The sequence below is a fragment of the Aphelocoma coerulescens genome, chromosome 1 (assembly GCF_041296385.1).
Source record: "Aphelocoma coerulescens isolate FSJ_1873_10779 chromosome 1, UR_Acoe_1.0, whole genome shotgun sequence".
NCBI lineage: Eukaryota > Metazoa > Chordata > Aves > Passeriformes > Corvidae > Aphelocoma > Aphelocoma coerulescens.
Genome location: NC_091013.1, coordinates 4652554 through 4676997, shown reverse-complemented (window position 1 = coordinate 4676997; position 24444 = coordinate 4652554). Strand labels below are relative to the sequence as shown.

The 24444-nt window shown below is 45.8% G+C and overlaps 1 protein-coding gene across 1 annotated transcript in view; it reads left to right on the top strand.

The window, feature by feature from the left end:
• Positions 1 to 1283: 1283 nt before the first annotated feature.
• Positions 1284 to 24444, top strand: part of C2CD2 (C2 calcium dependent domain containing 2) — a 32673-nt gene continuing 9512 nt past the window's right edge. Inside the window, exons 1-9 of the mRNA XM_069017328.1 lie at positions 1284 to 1708; positions 3682 to 3780; positions 12315 to 12434; positions 13389 to 13490; positions 16525 to 16647; positions 16935 to 17055; positions 20370 to 20478; positions 22464 to 22525; positions 24164 to 24303. Coding sequence (XP_068873429.1) covers positions 1427 to 1708; positions 3682 to 3780; positions 12315 to 12434; positions 13389 to 13490; positions 16525 to 16647; positions 16935 to 17055; positions 20370 to 20478; positions 22464 to 22525; positions 24164 to 24303 — 1158 coding nt within the window. The 5' untranslated portion in view covers positions 1284 to 1426. The remainder of the gene's footprint in view (positions 1709 to 3681; positions 3781 to 12314; positions 12435 to 13388; positions 13491 to 16524; positions 16648 to 16934; positions 17056 to 20369; positions 20479 to 22463; positions 22526 to 24163; positions 24304 to 24444) is intronic.

Here is a 24444-nt window from a genome sequence, read left to right as displayed (position 1 = left end):
TAGTCCCAACTGACCTCTCTCCTATTTCTTTCTATCTCTCTACCTCTCCTTTCTTGGTAAATAAAATCCATATTAAATAAAATCCATGTGTTGTCCTCATATGGTCTCCTTTGCACTTTCATTCGGGCAGAGGCATCTCTCCCTCATGGGATCCTAACACCTGTGCAGGGTCCCTTCCAGCCACAAGCATTCCCGGATTCTGCCAGCTCCTCGCTTCCCTTTTCTTCCCTCTGCTTCGAGCTGGGGATGTGCTTGGGAATGTCCAGCAAAGAAGCCTTTGCTGTTTGCTCTGGGAGCCCACTCAGCTTTGGGACCTCGGCACCTGCACCTGCACAGCTTCCCTGCGAGGCACGGCAGAGACAGCGCCCCGGAAGCCTCGGGCATTGCCCTCTGTGCTCCATGGCACACACTGCAATGGTCTGGGATTCCAGTTTCCAGCAAGGAAAAGAAATTCCTGCCCTTTAAGGCAAAGCTCTGAAGGGGCCGAAAGCCAAGTGGAGCAAGGTCTTACAATGACATTTCACGACCAGCCTTCGTAACTTAGTCAAGGGTTGTTTTAGCACGTGGATTGGGAAAAAAAAATCCGGGCAGGGTCTTCGGCTGAGACCTGCCACGGGTAAAGAGAGACACTAGGAAAGAAACAGAGCAGGCACCTGCTCCATACCCACACCGAATCCCTGTATCCCCGGAGAGCTGGGTGCCCTCTCCGTGTCCCCCCAACCCTCCGAGGCACCGGACACCAACTCCAAGCCCTTCTAGCCCCGGGCACCAGACACCCATCCCGAGTCGTTTTACCCCGGGGGCACCAGGCGCCCACTCTGAACTCTACCTTCGGCGGCACAAGGAGCTCACCCTGGGCCCCTTTACTCTCTCTACCCCAGGGTACCAAGTGCCCATCCCGAGCCTCTCTATCCCCTTTACCCCAGGGTACCAGGAGCCCATCATGACCTTGTCATCTCCCCAGGGGCACCAGACGCTCATCCAAAGCCCCTCTGACCCCCGGGGGTACCAGGTGCCCACCCCAAGCCCGTCTACCCCTTTCTGCCCCCGGGGCACCAGGCGCAGGACAGCGCGGGCCGAGCAGCCCCGTTTGCCGCCTGGCAACCGCCCCCGCGCCGGCAGCGCTGGGCAGGAGCCAGAGCCGGCGCCGCGGCCGTGCTTGTACTCCAGGGCCGCGCCTGCGGTCCGGAGCCGTGCCTGTGGCCAGGACCGTGCCTGTGGTCCGGGGCCAGGCCCCCCCCGTTCACCGCCCCGGGGCGGGGACTGCGCCGTGGGCGGGCGGGGCAGCGCGGCGCGTCCCAGGGCAGCGCTGGTCCCTGCGCCGGCGCCCGCGGGTCGAGGTAGCGTTTGCGCGGGGCTGCGGCCGCCGCTCCCCGCCGGGCGCGCCTTGGAGGGGTCCGGAGTCGCGGCCCCATTATGGTCAGCCATGGCGTGGCTGCCGGGCGGGCTGGCCGAGCTGCGCTGGGGCGCGCTGGTCGCCCTCTTCGTGGCGGCGCTGGCCACGCTGGCCGTGTACCTGGTGCAGTACGCGCTGCTGGCGCTGCGGAGGGGCCGCCCGCCGCCGGCCCCCGCTCCCCCGGTACAGCGGGACGAGCTGCTGGAGGAGGGCGGCTCGGTGCTGGCCTGGGCGCTGTCGCGGGGCAGCTGGAGGCGGCAGTGGCGGCGGGCCTGGGTGGCGGCGCTCCGAGCCGAGGCGGCGGAGCGGGCGGTGAGTGCCGGGATGCAGGTGATGGATGGGCGGCGGGAGGGAGGGACGGAAGGAAGGAAGGAAGGGACGGGGGATGCCCGGCGGCGGCTCCCCCGCGCCCGCCGGGATGGGGCCGGCGCCTCCCGGCCGTGGGGCATCGCGCCGGGACGCGGCTCCGGGCGCTCCCCGCCGCCAGGAGTAGGCTGTAGGGACGCCGGGACTTGCTGCAGGGATATACCGGGTGTGTTCCTGCCCCTCCGTGTGTGTGTTTGTATATTTACACGTGTGTGTTTGGTGGCTGCTTGGCAGGGATTTGCGGGAGGAAGCTGGCCAGAGGCACGGAGTGGGCGCACGCATGGGAGGAGGGAAGGATGGGGAAGAAGGAAAACCCCGACCCCCGCAGCCCCCTGGCCGGGGCTCGCTCTGCCGATAACATTGTTCGGGCGTGGGGAGGAGGAAACAATGGAAACTTCCTGGCCTGGGCCTGCGGCCCGTCCTTCGGCAAATAATTCCCAGAGCTGGGCTTCCCCCGTGATGCCTCAGGCCCTGCTGAACCCGCGTGTGTGTGCTGTAACTCCAAGGGCTGGTGTCCTCCGAGCCCGCTGGATGGTGGGTGTGATGCTCAGGGTTTGGTCAGTTTGCCTGTAACCCGGGTCAGGGAGGATGCACAAAACGTGGCATTCTTTTTCATCCCAACCTGCTCTTCCTGAAAAAGGTGCAGTATGGCATCCTGCTCGTTAGTGTGTAATGGTATGCCCCGGTCTAAGAGGTGAGGAGGTTAGGTGAGGCTGCGGCAAGCTGATTTCCTTGTCCTGAGGACTGAACCCTTGTCACGTCAGTGCAAAATGCTGAGGATAAACCGTCTAGGAAGTGGCATGTCCCCGGGTCTCTGAATTTGCGTGCCTCTTAGACCTAAGAGGTTCCTTCTTATGTGTCAGGGAGCAGCCTGGGGAAGAAGGAAGAGTGGGGCAACATGTGTGTGTGAAAGATAAGAAATAAAAATTAACACTTTCCAAATATCATTGTAAGTTGGGCAGCGGAAAGAAAATATTTTGTCCGCCCTTTCAAATTGCATGGTGCCGTAGAGAAAAGAGTGGGTTGTGCAAAGAAATGAAGGTTTGATCTGCACTTGTGGAAGAGAAGGGTCCAGACAGCTTGGGCACAGGTGCTGGGAACTGAAAGTAACCAGACACAAGTGGCTGCTTCCTGTCCCTGACCAGAGGGCAAAGCCCCTCGGACAGGGACACGCACACCCTCCCTGCCTGGGTGAGCAGCTGGTGCCGGGAGTTGAGCGCCTGGCTCTGCGGCGTGGCATTGCTCCTGCTGTCAGCCTCCCAAAACAATGTCAGCAGCACGGAACTAATGAAATTCCTGCGTGCAAAACAACCTCGGGTGATGAGGGAAGTGGGGCTGAGTGCTCAGTGTGGGTAGCAGGTGGAGAATGCAGTACTGATGCTTCTGAAAGTATGACCTCAATGCCCAAAGGCTGCCATCTCCTCACTGTCTGTGTGAAGACTGAGTGGCTGTCATCACTGTCTGCCGTCACTGGTGAGGAGGGCTGGGCAGGGGAAGGCTTCTTTCCTCACCTCTGCAAGATGATATTTGGGGTTTCTTAGTTTTGGCATAGCCTACTGCAGCCGTCCCGTTAGGCCAAACCAAACAGACCTTTTCAAACTACAGCACTGATAAATCTTTGCTGAAGAACAGCAGTTTCACTGAACCCTGTTGCTGTTCATGGACTTGGCTCTGCACTGTGTACCTTGATATTCTACTACAGGGAAAGATGAGTTATGATTAGGCCCATAGTTATGTCCTAAGTATATGTTTTCAGGCTCTACCCTGTATTATGTAGTGAGGTGTCATGCAATTAATACATGGAAGTTTTGACATACATTTGCAATTCCAGGAACTTGACTGGCAGTGCATTTTTATCACTTGTTTTCAAGTGATGGGTTCATCACCTAATGATGCTTCTTTTTTTTCTTCTTTCTTAGGATTCAGAGTTGCTCACATTTGAAGAAGATGACCCAGCAGAACCACTTGAGCTAGCAGTTAAAGAAGTTACTAGTGTTGTAAAGTCAGCTGGAGAGAAGGTAAACTTTGGGTTTGTTGCCTTTCAGTGTACTTTGGGTCAGGAAATGTTTTATTAGCATCAGTGGAAGTTTTATTTGTCAATAGATCTGTACCCTTGACCTGTGTTTGTCAAGGCAGGAAAGAGGCTTCCTCTCTAATGAACCTGTGCAAACTCTGCATGGATTCACTTCTTTAGCAAGTCATGAGCAGAATGTACTCCAGGGCTTCCACCAAATGCACAATAACCAGGGTTATGCCAAGTTTATAGCTACGTCCTCAATGAGCTCATGGAGCAGCCTTCTCCCCCACCTCCACAGTGCTGATGACGGTTCCCCATCCTATTGCTGAAATGTGCAGTGGGAACTTCAAAGAGAAGAAAGAAATTTCTCTTCTGGGACAGGCAAACATCTTTGTCTGCCTCTTGCTGTTTGTGTGGCTGATGATAGGTTTGCTTCCTAAGTGGGAGCTGAGTAAGGATCAGTGGAACAGGTGCAAAGTCCTGAGGGTGAAGTCTTGACTCTGCTGGACCCTGTATTCAGTGAGGAGCAAGTGATTTCTTTCTTCCTCTCCCACTGGGAGGTAGTTCAGTGCATGTGAAATTAAAATAAGGCAGAACGTGGCTCTTGGAACAGTAAAAATGCATTAAAAGGGGAGAAAAAAAATCTATGTATGTTTATTAGCAATGACAGCTCCTTCATTTTTGTCCTAGTGACTAAGTACTGGTTACATCTGAACTCTGCTCAGCTTTAGGCACCTGCATCAAATTAGCCTAATGCTCTTCTTTTACTTTTGCTTTGTTATTTCGCTTTGCTCATCTGATTTAGATGCTAAGCAGCTCTACTATGATTTCTTTGAAAACTATGCATGCTTATCTGCCTGATACACAACTTAGAGGCACACCCTGACTGGTGGCAGCTGGGGATTATTAACATGTAAAGCTGTTTGTGTACTTATTTTCTCTTTTTTGTAAAATTTATTTCCGTACCAGTAGTCCCTGCCCCAGCAGTGGGGCTGGAGAGACTGGACCTGGTAGGGCTGTAGGGTTGGCACAAGTGTTACTGTGTGCCACTGGGAGATGCCACAATGGGAAATGTAAGGAGAGGGCACTGCTAGGTCTGAAAGTGATGTGCTGTGTCATGTGTGAAGCCAGAACCTGAGGGAGGGCTGCTGCAAATAAAAGCTGCTGCAAATAAAAGCTATAAAAGCAAATAAAAAATAACAGCAGAAAAAACTGGTGTCTTGCAGTGCAGTGTCTAAAATATTGCTGGAAGGGACAGGCAAGGCTGGGTTGAGCCATTTCAGCATCTTAATTGAGCTGTTACACTGCAGACAGAAATCTGACATGGTTTCAAAATAGCTTAAACCAATAGAAGCACATGTTAAAATGTATTGGAATAAAACAGGTTTGCTTTCATACACTGAGTTCTTCTGAACTCTGCCATTTCCATAATCTTGTGCACAGCTGCTGGAAAAAGTTCTCTGAATCATTCTTACTCCTTCAGTTAAGGTACAACTTGAATATTTATTTGAATTACAGCGTATAATAACCTTAGAGTGGCAGTCTGGTAGCTACTTTTCCTTCTTCTTTAAATGCATACCTTTCTCTGAACACCTCAGGAGTTCTCTTCCATGGTAATTGTCTCTTACATATTCCTCAGGTAATACCAAAGATCCCAAGGTGGTGTTTGGTTTTTTTGGGGGGATTTTTTTTTGTGTTTTCTTTTCCCCTCTTGCTCTTCAAACTCTTAATGATTGCATGTGAAATTGAAATCTCTCTGCAGCTTGCCCAAACTCAAACTTGTGACAGAAATTGGTGCTGCACAGTGCAGTGCTGCAGACATGGTCGGAATGCTGCTGGTTCTCAGCTTGGCCAAAGCTGTGGTGATAGGAACAGAGCTGCTCTGTGGCTGAAGGTTACACCACACTGCTCCTTGATAAAGCCTCTATTTATGTGTTGCCTTCACTCCAGTTTTGGGCCAGAGCCTAAATATATAGAATGAAGTGGCCTGTTTTCATTGTGTGGTATTGGTTGTTTTGTTTTAATAAACATTAGAAATATTCTTAGTCTTAGCTTTTTCTGCCAGCCTTTCCATTAGTGCAGTCTGTTTCCAGAGGACTTGAACTTCACAACAGAAACAGCAACTAAAAAGGCAACAAAAAATGAGGAGTCTCTTGCTGGGGTCTTGGCACAGAGGGTTTGGAAGGAGCAGGCTATGACAGAAGTCTCTTTTCTTTTTCTGCTTCGTGCTCAAATGGAAAGGGGTAAAATTCCTTCAGACTGCCATTCCTTTAATGTCACTGCTGCACTCCTAACTGGGATCATTCCTAATTATGGACATGTGTTTATTTCTGATTATTTTTGGTGGGGTGAACTACCCTGACCACGATGTACAGTTCCTGTTGTCTTTTAACTCCTCATTTTGGTTCAAAAGCCATCCCAGAGCTTTGCTGCTTTAATGACTGGGGCTTTTTTTTACAAGCCTAGATGGAATTATGGCCCATGGAGATTTTGTCCTTGGCTTTTTTTAGTTTTTTCACTAATATAATCCTTTTTTCTCAACGTGTTTACTCTTCTTCCATGGTGCTTGCTGTCAGTAAATGTATTATGAAGGGATTATATTTCCTTCCAGCTTTTGTTTAGCTTGCCTACGTAAGTTGCTCCTTAAGTCTCCTTTTACAATGCTGTCCTGGCTCCTAAGTCTCTCCTATGCACCCTTTCTCAGCAGCAGCTCCAAAAAAATCCATGTTCTTAAACTTGATGGCTGAAGGGACACACAGCCCTACAGGGAGCTCTCACTATGCAAGGAGATGGCTTTTTTTGTCTCTGAAAGTACTTTCCTGAGGGGTTTTAGTCTGCAGTCTGCCTCTCCTGTGGCTGCTTCAGCTGTGAGTGCCTTGTTGCATCAAGGTCTCTCTCCCTGTGGTGCTCTCCCGGTGATAAGATGTCCTTTGTATGAGCAGTAGTTGTTAATTCTCATGCACACACACACTACGTATTTTGTAATGCATTCCTCTCCTACTTTTCAAGGTCTTTCAGCTTTCCTGTGTGATGACCTAATCTTCCTTTATGTTGCTGCTTCCCAGCTTGCTTTCCTGAGCATCACATTTTCTTCCAGGTTTCTCTTGAGGTACATTGGACTTAAACTGGGCAGTAGGGTCAGTGCCTGAAAGACTCTCTCGTAACCTGTTTCCAGCTTTCACCTCCCTGCTCGCTGTACTGTCCTCTCCCTTTCAAACATCCCAGTCCACCTTAGTGGGGGAATGATGGAGTACAAGCTTAATTATTAGTGGGGTGAGCCTACAAAAGTAAGCAAGACAACATTATGATCTAATCCTCTTCAGAACTGAGTGCCTTCTCAAAGGAAGACATCGGGTGGGAGTTTGTTTGCTTCACTGGAGATGATCCTGGGTTTGGCACTGTCTTCCAGCTGCTTCTGCAGATGTGTGGGCCTCCTATAGGCTTGTGCCACGTCTGCCAGCTTGGCACAGGGATCAGGGAAGCCTTAGCATCCTGACACAGGGAAACTCTGCAGTGAATCACTCTCTAAGCTACCACAGCACAAACTGGCAAACCTCTCCTGGGCTTTACTGTCTCCTCTTGGTCTCTGTGTCTTCAGCTGTGCTGTGCCTCAGATGGTTTGAAAAGACTTGCACAACAGTGAGGCCAAACTAGCAATTCTATTTCTGGTGTTGGTTTATTTTCCCCCTTATGAAATATAAGTACTACTTCTTGTCCTCACACTGTTTGATGTTCACTGAGCTTGTTAGGTGGATTGAAAATTCTTCCTGTCCTGTCTCCTCGTACTCCCTGCTTGTTTGTTGTATTTTCTCTCTCCCCTTTTTTCCCACCTATTTGAATTTGAATGTGTTGGCCTCAAAGGAGTGGATAAATTCACATGTTCTACCAACTTCTGCTTTGTTTCTGTTGCTGACATTGAAACTCTCTCCTGCACTGAGTCCATCACTCACTCTGCCTTCACCATGGTGTTTACCACCATTTGGAAAACTGGTTGAGGTTTTCACTGTATTTACAGGCAAATTCAGTTTGATGCTGGCTCCTAAAAGTCCACACCTACCTGTGCCTGGGTTAGACATTGCATTTGTCATCTCCCCTTCATTTGCTTTGGTCACTTGGTCAATTGTTTGGGTAAAGAGGGGGTGGAGAAGAAGCTGGAGAAACCCCTTCAAGAAATTAAGAAATTGGCTCTGGTAACCAAGAAGATCATGTAATTCTTCTGAACAGCTGAGTGTTAATGACTGTCAAAAGGAAGAAGTTTTTGACTTGAAAAATTTTTTTGTGGTGAGGATTTAATCCAAACACACAGGCTGTCTGTGTGATCACTGACAAGATAAGTGTTCCATGCCAAAAAAAAAAGAGCTTTCTCATAGTAGTACTCTGGGAGACATATGGGAAATCATGAGGGTCCTGAATCTTACAGTGAGATCAAGGCAACTTTCACTGTGTGGTTGCCTCCTGGTGAATTCTAATTTTCTTGTGAATATGTTAAATATTTGTATTACTTACATACTACTGAGTAACCTCAAGTAACCTGCTCTTTCTAGAAGTAAATACCAAGTGCAGTAAAAGCAGTTTCCTTCCAGAAAACAAACAAAAAAGGCACTCAAGGCCTGTACTGCTGGGGGTTTTACATACATGTGGTGTGGTCAGGGCCTGGGGAAGGTGAAGAAAATCTTCCCCACCGGGGCTGTCAGAACTTCCCCCTGAAGTCACAGCCCTTCAGCTCAGGGAGGGAACCTGCTGCTGCACTTGGGGAGGGAAGAGTAGAGAAAAGGGAAGGGGTAATGCACAAATTAATGGGGTGCCAGTGCCAAAACTGAAACCTCAAGGCAAGAGGACACCATGTGTGAGGAGCAGGGGCACCATGGTGCCTCTTGAGATTAAGCAGCTTCTGCTGCTACTTCAGGAAGGAGAAAAAAGAAATTTTGCAGCTCTGTCCAGAGGAATTGCAAAGGGAAAAAGTCTGGATATAAAGGGGGAGGGCAAAGCAAGGGGAAGGGTTTTAATAACTTCAAGTACCCAAGTTTGCACACTTGACTTTCTCAGATAAATAGTCTTTCTCAAAATGCAGTGCTTTTTCAGTCTCCTTTGTTCCTGCAGTTGTTTATCTGGAAGAGAATTGCTTTTAGGATAACTGGACTTAAAATTTTAGGTACATGTGAGCAAGTTGTGTTACAGCATCTGCAGCTCAGGGGAGCTGGGTGCCAGTGTCAGGCGTGTGGGGAACTGAGACCAGCCAGGTCGGGGAGTTTTGGCCACTGCAGCTCATCCCATTGTGGGCTGGAGTGGTCAGGGGTGAAGAGGAGGGGCTGGAAACAGCAGGAATAACATCCTGGCATTGGGGTGATTAAGTACTAGCTCTGTGTGGGGAGGGATGGCAGAGGACTGAGGAGGAGCAGGGACACAGGTACCTGAGGAGGGGCTGGGAACCCCTTCCATGGGAGATCCCCAAAGCACATCGAGAGAAGGGTGTTTTTGCCAAGGGAGGTGCTGAAGGGAGAAAAAACCTTGGTGTTGGTTTCTTTGTGCTTGTATTTCACCTCACCCTATTTCTGCTAATGTAGGAGACGTGCCTTGTCCAGATGTGGGTTCACAAAAGAGAGCTGGGAGGTGACCCCTCTGGGAGTCCAGAATCAGCTGGTCCCAGCTGCTGTGCAGGGCTTGATTTTTAAAGAGCAGTTTGTTATAAAAGTGTCAGATTTTCTAGACTCTAAATCACAAAGGTGTTGATGGCTGGGGATGTCTTTGGTGAGAGGAGTGAGAGACGCAATGAGGAACATAAATGAAATTAAAGGGGAGCTCTCTTCCCATCAGTCCGGGTTCCTCTGTTTTCTTGTGGATACCTGTCCTTCCTCTTTCTCCCCCTGCCAGCTAGAAAGGGGTGCTTTGCCTGGCCCTCCCTTCTCCAGCTCTTTGTCTGTGCAGAGAAAATGAATTGGAGGAAGCAGGTTGGAACAAGGCAGGGGGAAAAGGAGCAGAGCAAGGGAAGCTTCAGTGCTTTTCTTTGTGTGACTGCCATGGGGGAAATGGCCTACATATTTCTGCTCTGGTCTATCAAAATCACCTGCTACACTTCTAAAGGAATGTCACTCAGCAAGGGAAGCAGCACTTGCAGTCTCTTTAATCACCTTCTCACCACTTGTGGCAGCACTGTAGATGAAAACAAAGCTGCTTTCTCTTCAAATTCTATCCCAGAATTCTGCTTCTCTCAGTATTTTGACTCCATCATCCATCCTGTTCCCAGAACAAAGGGATTCACCTGACATAAAGACATATTATTTTCCATTTACAAGTATGGAACCACTCCTTTTGATGATTGGATTGAAAATTGACAGGCGTCTGTACCTGAAAACCACAGTTATTTTAGTAGAAGTGGGGGCAGAAGGGGAGTAGGGCTTAGTAGATGTTGCTGGTAGAAAATAAATTAATCAAGGAGACTAAAAGTCCAAACTCCACTGGTCTGGGCTTTGAAATGAAAGGTAAAAATCTATGTAAAAAACTGATTTAGCATCTCTTGACAAAATGCAGAAAGAAAAATCCAAGTTCCACCACCTGCAGTGTCTGTTTCTGTCCTTTACTTGGAATTAAACATGATTAAGAAACAAGTGGCACATGAAGTCATCTGCCAACTCTCTGGCCACACTTTTATTTTTTTTTAAGCATTAATCAACCACATACCTGGCAACCTTGGCTCTTGGACATCCAGAAATTCCTGATGAATGGCTCTGCATCACATGTGCAGCAAGTCCAGCTTGTTCTGAATGCCCTGAACTTCCTGTGGATGTGTGGAAAAAACGTGTATGGATGATAAAACACTGCATTTAGGATATAGAAGTGTCAGCAGTTTTTGCATCAGACCTGTCCTTTTTCTTCCTCTTCCCTCAAAAAATGAGGGAAGAACCTTTTAATTTTCGAAGTCTTTAAAGAGTCACTGTCTCAATCCATTATTTTGCATGAAAGGAGTGATTCTCTGTTTCAACTCAGCTACAAGTAAAACAAGCAGCTGGGCTCTTTGTTCTTGTTAGCTATTAAAAATCCTTTATATTTTATATGTTGGTGTTGATTGTGTGGGATTAAGGTCAGAAATCACTTCTGAAGGAATTTGGACTTTGGGAAGGGGAGAGGTGAGGGATGTCCACTTCTAAGCTATAATTTGCAGAAGACATACCTGAAAAGGCAAATCTTATTGCTTGTGGGTGTGGTTAGGATTTTTATTTGTCATATCCACCTCCCCACCCCCTGCTTCTGTAATTAAGTCTCTATCTTAATGGATGTACTCAGGCCCTAGATAAAGCCTTGGCCATCCTTAAAGTGCACCCTAGAGAGCCCAGGGAGATGAAATGTATTTAAGGAGAGCCTGATAAGGATCTTCCAGGAGGTACATGATTCCTTTCAAAGCTTTCAGCTTCAATTCCAGTGCCCATAAGTGGAGCAGTAAGTGCACAAACACAATTTAATAGCACCGTGCAGAGTTTTTGTCAGACAAACCTTGCAGGGAATTATTTGTCTGTGCATTGCATTGACCTGGTTCCCTTTGCCTGAGTCAGTGTAAGGAGGGCCCAGCTGTCCTTGCCACAGTGGGGACAGTAACCACAGAGGGACAGTGACAAGCAGCTCTCCTCAACCACCACATCTGTTTGCAAAATAAACATGTCTCTGCGGTGTGATGAATAATTTCTGACTCCCACCCCATGGGCTTTCCTGTGCTGCCAGGAACACTCCAGGAATTTCTGCACACTCCAGGAATTTTGCATGGCAGCTCCAGCAGCTCAGTTTGCAGAGGGGAGGGAGGAAAAACTGTCCAGTGTTTACAAACTCAGTGTGATAACAAGTTAAATTACTGCTTGTAAAAGTGTATTGCAGTCAAGTGGCACTCAGACTTTTCCCAGACATTTAACTTTGTCACCACATTTCAGGGCCTTTCTTGGTTTGGTCAAAGGCTTCAATAAATTCTTAAAGGCTCCTGCTCCTTCTTATCCTCCTGAGAACTGGAATTATGCAGACAAAATCCTCTTCTGTAGCAGCAGCAGGTTTATACCAAAGTTTCACATTTGTAGGATACCACTAAAGTAAAGATTGTTTGGTAAATCAGCTGTCCTGTTGTAGGCTACTTAGCTCAGAGCAGAAGAGAGGAAGAACAAACATCTTTGTCTCCCTCTTGCAAAATTGCCCTGTTTGAGCTTTTTATTGAGGATTTTTTTTTCATAGATCTGTGAAATGGAAAGGTGTCTTTGTCAGGCAAGGAATGACTCTTGAATTAGGTAACAATACAAAAGAAGTTTGGGAAAATGCCGTAATTTGCAGGTATTAAATTTCACATACAGATTTGAACGCTTGAGGTCTGTGCTTTTAGAAGAATGTACAGAGGGAGGTAGGGACATGAAAGAAATTGCTTAGAAATTTCCCTCCTGTGCAACTTCACACAATTCTGCTAGCTTAAATTCCTTTCTTATTTTCTTTCTTGCCTTCACCAACGCTTCTCAAGACTTAATTTATATTTCCCTTCATTTCCCCTCATCCTTTTCCTTTCTCCAGGTGGTTTCTTGCAATGTTGTGGGAGATTCTGTTAAATTCCTCGTTGCTGTCTCAGCCCCTCTGCCTGCAGCTGCCGAAGCTCAGTCATATTTTGTGAGGCTGTCCCCAGTCCACCTGCAGGTAAAGTCTTAAGTCTTCTCTTCTCTTCTCTTCTCTTCTCTTCTCTTCTCTTCTCTTCTCTTCTCTTCTCTTCTCTTCTCTTCTCTTCTCTTCTCTTCTCTTCTCTTCTCTTCTCTTCTCTTCTCTTCTCTTCTCTTCTCTTCTCTTCTCTTCTCTTCTCTTCTCTTCTCTTCTCTTCTCTTCTCTTCTCTTCTCTTCTCTTCTCTTCTCTTCTCTTCTCTTCTCTTCTCTTCTCTTCTCTCCTCTCCTCTCCTCTCCTCTCCTCTCCTCTCCTCTCCTCTCCTCTCCTCTCCTCTCCTCTCCTCTCCTCTCCTCTCCTCTCCTCTCCTCTCCTCTCCTCTCCTCTCCTCTCCTCTCCTCTCCTCTCCTCTCCTCTCCTCTCCTCTCCTCTCCTCTCCTCTCCTCTCCTCTCCTCTCCTCTCCTCTCCTCTCCTCTCCTCTCCTCTCCTCTCCTCTCCTCTCCTCTCCTCTCCTCTCCTCTCCTCTCCTCTCCTCTCCTCTCCTCTCCTCTCCTCTCCTCTCCTCTCCTCTCCTCTCCTCTCCTCTCCTCTCCTCTCCTCTCCTCTCCTCTCCTCTCCTCTCCTCTCCTCTCCTCTCCTCTCCTCTCCTCTCCTCTCCTCTCCTCTCCTCTCCTCTCCTCTCCTCTCCTCTCCTCTCCTCTCCTCTTTGTTTCTCTCTGGGGCAAGTGGTAAATACAGAAATTAAGCTGCCTCTTCAGGAGACTGGGGATAAGTAACATGTTGGGTAGACTACTTGGGTGTATAGAACAATTCCCTTTTTTAAGTGGCATGCACTCTCAAAGCTTAAACAACTTCTGCCTTCTTGGAGTGTCAGTTTGAAGTTACTCAAAAATTGGTATCATTCTTCCTGTGTCAAGCCTTAGTATGGAGTTTGACCTGCAGTTTCCTTAACAGGACACAGAACACTCTCCAATAACTCTTTTCCTGTCCTCAGCTTCAGGTCTATGTGAAAGACAAAGGAGAAGATGTGAAAGTTGAGTGGTTCCTCATTAACACCAATGAAATCAACTTTGAAATCCAGCCAGCAGTGCAGGAGGTCAGTCAGTAAGTTTTACTTGTTGTAATGGTAGAGCAGATGGGTCTCCATCCCCTTGGTCCAAACTGTGGTGTAAAGCATCTGCCATGGGTCATCCATCAAACACCTACATCTCTGAAATCCAGCAGTATCTCTCAAGATTACTGAAAGAAGTCTGTATTTGGCAGACAAATGACTTTGCAAACATCTTTCATCCAAATTTAAGGTGTGAAAAATGTCTGTTCTTAATTATCTTCTCTTAGAACGCTTCTAAAATAATAAACCCCAGTTGTAGTGGTATTCCTATCAAAGCAATTACAATATTGCTCCTTCCCTAGTTTAAATCACTGTTGAAATCTGGCAACAATAGATCAGAAACAGCTGTGAAAAATACAGTTATTGAAGGAAATAATGGATGATCTAAAAATATTTTGATGCTTTTGGAATTGCACCTTATCTTTGTATATAAGCACTGATTCATTGGGGATTGTTTTATTGAGACATCCCCTGAAAGAGTTTTGTCTTGTGTGGGATTCTCTTCTGCCTTTGACCCTTCACAATTTTTTTTTTGGCACAAATGTGGTGATTTAACTGTTTCTTACAACTCTGGGGGAAGACTTGCTTGTGTTTTGTGAAGTTGTTTTCTTGACTGAAGGCCTCGTTAAAAAATAAGTTTATTGTAGAGCTGCTTCTAAAGACCTGCACTGAGTGAGCTGCAATCATAATAATTTATTACCACAGCTTTTGTCCGTGAACATGGGAAACTCATAACTAAAGACAGACAAGCCTTTTGAAGTATGTTTTAATGTAGGTTTTACCATGCACATGTAGCATGAGAATGACCTTCATATGCTGGAGTGGCATGTTGATTATCCACATTTGAACAGTCATTAAATATTAAATCCTTACTGACAAACACAGATGACTCTGGTGCAGTCACTGGACTTCACAATCAGCTTTGTGAGAGGTGCCCAAGTCCAGCGTTGCAGAGTTGCACCTGTAATGCTTTGCCTGCATTTTTAGAAGGAGCCTGTTAAGTTCTTTAATAGTTAGAGGGCATTATTTTCACTTTGAAGTTTCTATTAGCACTTACAGAAGAGGAGAGGCAATAAACAAAGAGCTAATGCCTGTGAGTAAGCTACACCTCAGCAATTGCTCCAGCTCCTAAACTTAAATGTCAGCTTTTGTGTCTTGTTTTCTTCCTCTCTCGGAAGCAACACTGTGTGTACAAATAAATACCTTTAATTACTTGTGATTATCTCCGTGGTGGTTCTGTCATCACAGAAGCTGGGTATAATGACCCATTTTCTCTTGGTAATGGCTGGGTGAACCCGAGTTGTGTTGGGCAACCTGGCTGACTGGTAGGGTTTGGATTTACACCGGGTGACTTCACGTGCTGATGTGCCCCAGGCTGGCTGTGGTGTACACCCCTAGCCCAAGTCAAACCCAAAGTGAAACCTGCTGTCTTTATCATTTTGGGGTGGCAGTTAAGCCATTATGGGTTATCTTGCCGAGGGTGTTGTGGTGGAGAGTAGCTTTCCAATAAAAGGATGGCTGAGCTGACAGGAAGGTCTTTAATCAATCTTTCCAAATAACTATGGAAACAACAGAAAATACCTATGAGCAGGAGTCCAGTGACTATGGTTGCTGTTGTCACTGTTAAATAACAGATGTCACATTAGGCTGATAGCAAAGCATGAGAGGCAACTGGGATTTTACAATTTAGGTAAGAGCAGGGAGAGAAATTACCTCCAAAACAGTGAAGACTAACCACAATTTATCTGCTTATTTAAGTAACCTGAGTAATGAAATTGCTGTTACTGAGGCTTTAGAAAGCCTAATTTACTTTAATCTTTATTAAAGTGAATGAGTATTATCTGTTTCCTTGGTGGTTATTTGAGGGCACATGGTGTAAATACAGCAGAATTTTTGTGGGACTGGCCAATGCTGTTGTATTTTGAAGCTGTCATCAGAGGCCAGTTAGGTAAGAAGGCAGTAAAACAGGATTTCTGTACCCAGCATTCCTGGGATTTTTTGTGAAACACCCTAAATGTTTCTGTAACACCTGGGTAGTTGGGAAAGGCTGTTACTCCCAGTCTGTTTGGGCTGTTGTGCAAGATACACATCAGTGAAGTCTCTCAGTGTGGTATCAGATGAGAAAAGATGGATGGCTCCTCTATTTTTAGGTCAGATCTTTGTCTCCTACTTCAATCTTTTCTTTAGGAAAGAAACCTCACTGAGATTTCTCCTGTGCTGCCCTCAGAGCTGTTGGGTGTCAGACTGTCCTTTCTGGGACAGCTTGATTTAAAAGTCTGTGCCCTGTAGGTAACTGAGCAGAAGAAAATTCCTGAGGAGCATGCTGTGGGAAGCAGGCATTTTCCAGGAGCACAGAGAGGGCAGGGACAGTCACTCTCTTCATACATCTTAGAATTAATCATGTGAAGCTACGTGTGGATAAACAAAATCTGTGGTGTGTGCTGACCCCTCAGAGATTGTGGTGCTAAGCAGAGATGGCTGTGAGAGTTTTAAATGGGCAAACTACAGCTCAGTGCTCCAGAGCAGCAGGGTTCTCTGTCCATACACTGCACTTTCCAGCAAGGTTGAAGACCTCCAAGAGATGCTGTAATATTTTTTTTCAGTGCAGCACAGGATTAGTTTCTTCTCAGCTGTTGCAAGCTGGCATAACGATCTGCTTATCTGATGACCTGATCTGCTCTCTTAGGGGAGTGCAGAGCAGCACAGAATATTTAAATCACCATCATGAGATAAAAACTGTTAATGAAACTTCTGGTTTTGTGGATAACAGCTGTGTCTTCCTAACTTTCAGAACAGCATGACTTTTTCAGTGTGTAATTCTAGCTTTCCTTTCATGCATAATGGAGAAATTTAAGTAATTCTTTGTGTGATGTTAGATTGTGTTGTTGGCAACAAACCATATGTCTCTCTCTGACAAAGCTGATGTTTGATGGCTTTGGTGGTTTAGATATATACCAAATTAATTTTTGCCTCACCTTCTTCTGAGTTTTGAGAAGCCTGATTGCTTGTTTCCTCATAGGGACAGACAGCAGGGACATGTGCAATATCTGAAACGCTCAGAGATGTCTTGAAGAACCTCTTCAGCTCAGCTTCTCCATCTGTAGTGTTGAGTGTGAGGCCTGCAGATACAAAGGAGGTTCAGGTAACTCTCATTCCTTCCAAAATCGTTTGAGAAATGTCCTTCTGCTTAGTGCTTTTGTTATATATTCATGACTCACAAATGAGGAAGTTTAACAGTGTTCAGTGACGAGAAACAACTGGGACACGTTTAGAACAGCATAGCCCGTGGCAGTGGAGGCTCTGTGGCCACACTTCCCGAGTGGCTCCTTGTTGGTGTTACAGCCCAGCTCTGCTTCCCTGTGTCAGTGTGACACAAGGATTTGGTGTTTGCATGTGCACAGTGCCCCTTGTCCTGGTTGCCTTTTGCAGAATGCACAGAACACGAGCCTTCTCCCTCAGGGCACAAGTCCTCCCAAACCTCCAAGGGCTCATGACCTCAAGCTGCTGGTGAGGAACATCGTGGTGAAGCTGGGTGATCTCCGTGCTGCAGGTAACACAGCCCAGGTGGTGCTGCTCCATTTCAGGCAGGGCTGGGCTTGGTTTTTTTGCTTTGCTTTCCGGTGAGATAATGTGGAAGTTCTGGGTTACAGCCTACTCTCAAAAGAAGGTTTAAGAAATTGCTGTGTTCTGAGAAATAGACTTCATAAAGTCATAGAATCAGGGAGTTGTTTGGGTTGGAAGGGACCTTAGTGTTCATCTCATTCCACCCCCTGCCATGGGCAGGGACACCTTCCACTATCCCAGGTTGCTCAAAGCCCCATCCAGCCTGGCCTTGGACACTGCCAAGGATGGGGCAGCCACAGCTTCTCTGGGCACCCTGTGCCAGTGCTGACTTAATGTATATTTTAGTTTATTTGAGTATTTAAACATCTTGTTCTTTTTGTACAGAAATCCATCATTGCTGAAAACAGCTTGAAATGACCGCATGTATAAAGTTGGCTGATTATTTTCTGGATTTTAATCTTAATTTCTGAAAGTTCTCACTTTGGCTGTACCCAAGATGAGGGGCTCAAATCCAACTCTCCATTAGCTGCTGGCAATGACATTGGCTTGATTCAGTGTTACCTTATTTTTACAGGCATTTTTCTTTACATTTGAGTGATCTGCAGTTTTATCTAAAACTCTCCTCCTGTATTAGAAACTCCTCAAAGGTGATCTTTGGTTGTCAGGGATATTTCCTCCTGAATGAAGTACCTCTGCAGGTAAAGGAAGAAGGTACCTCTTGCAAGTGGAGAATGAAGCCAAAAAAGAGGTCACTGCCTAGTGAAGTTAGTGTTGGGTTTGGAAAGCAGCACCAGGCCTGTCTTGCAAGTATTCAGACTTCTCCAAGTGCAGGCACGTCTCTGTCACTGATCGAGGCATGAGCAGGCACATTTCAGGTTCTGTCAGGGGAAATACAGATTGGAGGCTCTGTTATTTATGGCCACTAAACAATTCCATAACAGTATTTTTAATGGAAGCTTGTGGCTGCTAAACTGGGCAAGGCACTAGTTTTGGATAAATACATCCTACTTGCTGTTCTCCTTTTTTCAGTTAGATGTAATAGGTTTCTGCCCTAGAGTCTTGCATAATGCTGCTTCACTCATCGTGGCTGGAAGTGATTCCCCTAAAAATCTCTGCAGAGCTTTTTTTTTAAAAAAACAAATTATTTTTAAAGCAGTTCTGGAACTCTGGGCTGTGAAATGTCCTATATAAATAAAACTGTGCTGGCAAATGCAATCCTGTCTAGTGGAAAGTGTCTCAGCCCACGGCAGGGGATTTGGAATGCAATGATCTTTAAGGTCCCTTCCAACCCAAACCATTCTATGATTTGCTATTACTCTACAGTTTTATAGTGCAAACTAAACTTTCCAGAAGATTGGGTCATTTTGCTTGCCTTTAAAAGTCATGAGATGAGATGAGATACCTTTATGTGCATATGGTGCATAGAACAGAAGATTTGCCTTCTGAGAACCTCTGCACCTTGCCTAAAAATGAGAAGAAGAGGAGACAATTCATGTGCTCTGTTCTGGGAACACAGATGTTGGGAGGCAAAATCCCCATTTGCTATTCTAACAGGAGATGGAGGAATTTTTGCTGGTTTGCCAGCAGCTCCTGGAGTATAAATATTTGGAAGTGAGTATGAGAAATAAGGCTTCATAATAGGCTTTAACTGGTACATTTGAAATCCAGTGGGAATCCTGCACAGCTGGAAAGGTGCTGGCTTCTGGATGTAACTTGCTGACTTTTAATTAATATTCCCTTCCCTTTTCCTGGCCTTCCCTTGCAATAATGAATTACCCTGCTGGAATTCAGGCTCCATGAGGGTGTGCAGTATTGCAGGGTAACCTGCACAGGTCCCCAGGGGGCTGGGGACGGGCAGCTTGTCTGTGCTGATGAAACCATGGATGCTGAAACCAAACTGATGGATGCTGACAGGATTTATAGGAGCTCGTGGCTCTCCTGTAGATATCTTAGTTCAGCTGGTGAACACCCAGTAGCAGAACTGGTCTCTGCTTATAGGCTGTGCCTGTTTTTATCTCCTTAGTTTATGTATGTAAACAAAGATCACCCTAGATTTTGTACTACATGGTCTACAGGGAATCATTTGGGGCAAAAGAGATTTTTGCTGGTAAGGAAGAAGTAGTTAATTGTTTACAGCAGGGTGTCCAGGGCAGAAAAGCTGCAATACCCTGTTGGGTCCAGTCAGTGTGTGGCTCAGGTGTAGTTCCAGGCAGGGCTGTGCAGAGTCCCTGCCCTGGCAGGACCAGGCTGCAGAGACACATGGCTGGGTGAGCAGAAACCAGCCCAGGTTCATGAGCTCAGGCTCAGCCTGCTGTGAAAGCAGCTCAGCTACTTACTCTGGGGTCAGCTTGGATCCCAAATAAGCTGTGTGTACACAGTGCTTTGTCTCCTCTAATCACCTTGCCAGGCCCAGGCTGCCTCTCTGCCTGAGACAGGGCTGAGCCACGGCCCCAAAGCATCCCCAGAGGACAACTGAGAGCTGCTGATAGCAAATACAAACCCAGATTCTTCTGGAGTACTGGGGGCAGCATCTTTTGTTTGCTTTGCACACAGTCAGTACTGAGCTTTTTGTGGCTTTCCTTGATCCTTTGGAAGTCTGGGTCTGAATTATTTCTGATGCTGTGAAAGCCATGTTAAAGAAACTGTTTTAAGAGGAACAGATCTGGCAAACTGTTTCCCCTTGGAGCAGCAGTATAACTACTCCTAATATGCCAATTTGCAATGCTATCAAATTCCAAGATCAAGGCAGAGATAAGTCTGCAGCAGTGCTTTAAAACTTGTTAAAAACCACAGTGCACAAACCATTGTGAATTAGCACTGCTGTCATCAGTCACTTGCCAGCAAAAAAAAGCTTATTTTTGTGTCCACATAAACCACTGTGACTGTGGCCAGGAGGAACTTAGAAAACTTCTGTTTTTTTAAAAACAGCTGAAAGCAGCTTTAGTCCCTCCCTGCCTCACACCCACAACATCACCTGCTCACTGTTTCTTTGTCTCCCCATCTTTTTGGATCGTTTTATGCCTGCACTTGGTTGCTTCATGGCAGGATTTAAGTTGGGCTGTCACGTTTCACAGTGTGTAGGACAGTTCATAAGACAACAGTGATGCAAAATTGACCTTTGCCATGAATGTCCTCGGTGTGCAAACCAGGGGAAGGCATTTGTTCTCTGGGAGAGTGAGAAAGTGTCTGCAAAAGCCTGTTCAAAGGTGCAGTGTGCAAGGAAAGGGGTTTCTTTTCAGTAAGTGGCCTCTTGGTGATGGAGCATGAATAACTGGATATTGATTTTTCTTGCCCTTACAGGCAGCACAGACCTTGTGTGTATACTTCAGTTGAATGACCCTATGCAGAAGTTTTCCAGCTCTGTAGCCAAAAATGCTGCACATCCCTTTTGGAAGGAAGAGTTTATCTTGTAAGTAACTTGCCTACTGACAATACTTTTACACTAAAGCACCTTTTTTTTTTACTTGAACTGCGTGAGAGAAGAATGGCACTTTGAAACAGGTCTGTTCTTGGCGTTTCTCTGTGTGGCCTCAGAGAAATCTGGAGCTGGTTGGAACTTCAGGATATCTAATTACCCTCTGCCTGGATATGAGATACAGGTCTCTAGATGTTCCATGGTAGATACATGATTCTAGTACATGACAGCAGTCTCAAGCATAATAAATCACCTCATGCTTTCCTACAGTGCCAAAAAAGAAGTGTTAGCAGGGTTTTGAAGTCACTTTACTGTGAAAACTGCATTGAAGGGAATCTAATGTCTCTCCATTCCCTCCCCTGAGTGGAAGAAGCAAATATGCAAAAACAATTGACCATCTAAAAGGGTGGTGGGTATAACTAAAAAGGGAGTGTAAAACTTAACTAGATTTTCTTTCTCCTGTAGAACAAAAAAAGGGACTTTTGGGCAGCCTACACGGTGTCCTGTGATTCACAGAGCTGCTGTAAATTAAGGTCAAAAGTGAGCAGTTCTAAAACAGTTTTTATTTTCACTTTCTAACAGCAGAGCAAACAATGGCTTCTGTGATGCATGAGTTTGGGAAGGGGGGGAATCACTGATAAACTTTCTTTTCTGAAGTATCACAAAGCGCTTCAGCCAGTGGGTCTGTGATTCACTTCAGCCATCTGTTGGTGGAACAGCACCCCTGTTCAAGGTTTCAGAGCAGACAAGTTCCCAGCAGTTTTGGACAGGAAGTTTGTAAGAATAATACCCTTTTCCAACTGAAAGGGCTGAGAGAGGGCAGGCAGGATGTGATTAACTTGACTGGAATTTGGTCTTGACACTAGGATTAGTGCTGGGGTTTCTACACCGCTTTTCAGAAGTGCATGAGGTAAGCTTGGGGGCTTTTACAAATAAATGATTAGGATTTTGGCAGGGGTTTTTGAATTTCTTCAAGTTCACACACACACTCCTCTGCCCTTTCCTTTCTTCAGAGCCAAAAATATCCTCCACTCTGAACACCATTGTACTGACCACCATGTCAGGCTCTGCTTCAGCTTCATGGCAAAGCAGCAGTAGTACCATCAAGGTGCTCCTTTCCATCTTTTGGGGTGCAGGAAGGGTGGGAGTGGCAGGGAAAATCTTAAAATCTGCTGCATAGATGATGTCCCACAGCATCTAATGGAGGTGGGGTGTCTGCAACCAGGATCACACCATCCTGAAACAGAGACACAGCAAAATGAAATGCATGTTTGCATGCCCTCAGGGTTTTTGGCAGAACACCTGCTGAGAAGGTTATAAAATAAAGTTTTACTGGAGGGTTCCTCAGTAGGTACCCAGTTTGCTTCACTGTCTCTGTGAGACGAAAGGTTTTGTATCTGTTGTCTAGTCCATCTCAGGAAGTACCAGATACCTAATTCTGAGAATACTTCACCTGGGTTTGGTCCCACAGAAACTCGTTCTGGTTGGCTTGCAGCATCCTTGAGTCCTATTTTGGAAAAGTGATACTGACTCTTCTCCTTTAAAGCTGCAACTACCTTTGTTTCCTTGCATCTGTCCTGTTTTTGCAGGACACTTTCCTGCTTTGACAGGGATATTGATTGAACCTGTTCCAGCATCTTGACTTAAAAATTTGATCCTGCCAGGAGAAATGAAGCTTTTTAGTGTTGTGGTGTAGCAGTCAGACTAGGAACCGTGTTCAGCTTGGAGGGCAACGTTTGTCAGCTACTGGGGAGAAGAGGAGCCTCTGAAATTTAACAAATTGAACCTGTGCAACAGTGAGGGAGGCAACCAGGCCACGGTTTTCTGACTGTGATCTGTTTAGTCAGTCTTACCCACCTGCAAGGTACAGTGTTTGGCTTGGAGAGGGCTGAGAAAAGCTGGGGAAAGGGGAAAACCTACGTGGGAAGGAAAACCTGCTTGGCCTGCAAAAACCTAACAGGGTTTTATTTCCTTCACAGTGAACTAAGTGCCAAATCAAAAGCATTGCAACTGCAAATAGTAGAAGATGGAAAGTTGGATAGTAAGTATTAAGACTGAATTATTTTGCATGATCAGCACCTGTGAGCTTTGCTGAGTGTTGATTTAAATCCTCCTTTATTTCTGGATGGCCACAGAGAAACTATCAGATCCATCAGTAGTCACAGATGGAAGGAGAATGCACTGATCAGGTGCCTCTGTCATGCACTGGGTTGAGGTCACAGAGAATCTTTGAGTTTCTTTCAATATTGTCAACATTCTGAGTCTTCCAGGTGCTGATATCCTATACTTTGCAGCCTTCTGAGCATCTGACAGATCCACTGTGAACCTTTCTGGTTTCAAGTTAAGCTTTTGAGTTCTTTCTCTGGCTGAAGGGGAATCATGTGGGTTAATCCTAAATCTTTCCTTTTCAAGTCCCAGAGACTGCCTAACAGTTCAGGTATAAAAATCACAATCAGTTCTGATTATGTTGGATTAAATATAAAACATAGGAGCTCGAACATTTTTACAACTCGATTCTGTTGGTTTGGAATTATTTTTAATAATCTAGATATACAAAGTTCTGCAATACCTTGCTTATCATCTTGTGGTTATTGGAGGGGTTGGAAAGTCAAATGTAGGCGAAAGCTTTAAAAAATTCCTCTGCTATGGATGCTCTTTTTTATTTTTAATAATAATGTGGGATTTATATGGAGTCAGGAAATTTGTATTGTTTCTTGCACAAAGTTTAGTCTTGACTGTACCTCAGCATCTTTAGTCTATCAAACACCAAGATTGTTCTACATCCTACTGAGAGTGTAACTTTCAGCCTGGTTTCCTGAAGAAAAAGGTCCCAGTGGATTGCACTGCCAATTCTCTTCCTCCCCCTCTGCCCCTCCATACAAATTTAGCTGTTCTTCTCCCAAAAATTTAAATAAAAGACTCAGAATCACATTAGTAAGCAGAGAGCTGAGTTATGTGAATATAATGTAGATCCCTAGTTGTATAATACAGGTACATACAAGAGTTTATTATACCTGTTATGCCTGTTCAAATTATAAATGTTTGAGAAAATTGTTTAATACAAATTCTCAGCACACGTTCTGTGGTAACCTGACCACAAAAGGCCAGTGAAGTGTAGGAATTCATTGTTTTTAAACATTCTACTTTTCACAGAAAACTAGAATTTCATCTCTGAAATGGTACAGGACCTTTGCTGACAGCTTGCTTCAGTCTAGTGGAGCTGATAAAGTCAGAGGAGGAGCAAGAGAACTGCTGAAGTTCTGCTAAAGTTCAAATTAAGAAACACTATTGTTGTGATGCACCAGTTTACCAGGAATCCAGATCATCCTCTGAAATGAAAGATGCAGAAACTGGTTATGGAAATTGTCCAAGAACCTGATAATTGTTTCCTTTTTTCCCTAAACATTCTGCATGTAAAGGGGAAAAATAATGGCCAGAAACAACAGTAAATAAGTAATATTTCATGGGTCCATTCTTTCCTGTTGCACAGTATTAGGCCAGGCTGAGGAATAGTCATAAAATGGAAGGAAAGCTGTGAAATGTCATTTCTTTGCCCCGTGGTGTAGAACCAGTTCTTGCAATTACCTGCCTGAATTTTCCTCCTCCCTTCCCATATTGTCTCCCTTACACATCCTGACAGCTTAGATGTGGGCTGACCTTGCTGATTTTATTCTTCCAGGTCCTTTTTCTGGGAAGGTGACTGTACCTCTAGACCTGTTCAGGAAACAGCCTTCTGGCCAGCACAGCTTTGCACTGCACAGCGAGGCCAGGGAGAGCAGCTTGGAGCCAGGGCCCGGGCTGGGATCCATTAGTGCAGAGGTACTGCTGGGTTTGGGGTGGATCTTTTACTTCAGGAAGTGCTTGGGAATGCTCATCTCATGCTTTGGACTTGTGGCTGAGTCAGAGCAGCCTGTTCTGCTTGCAGAATATTTGTGTCTTATCAAAAGAATTAACTCTTGA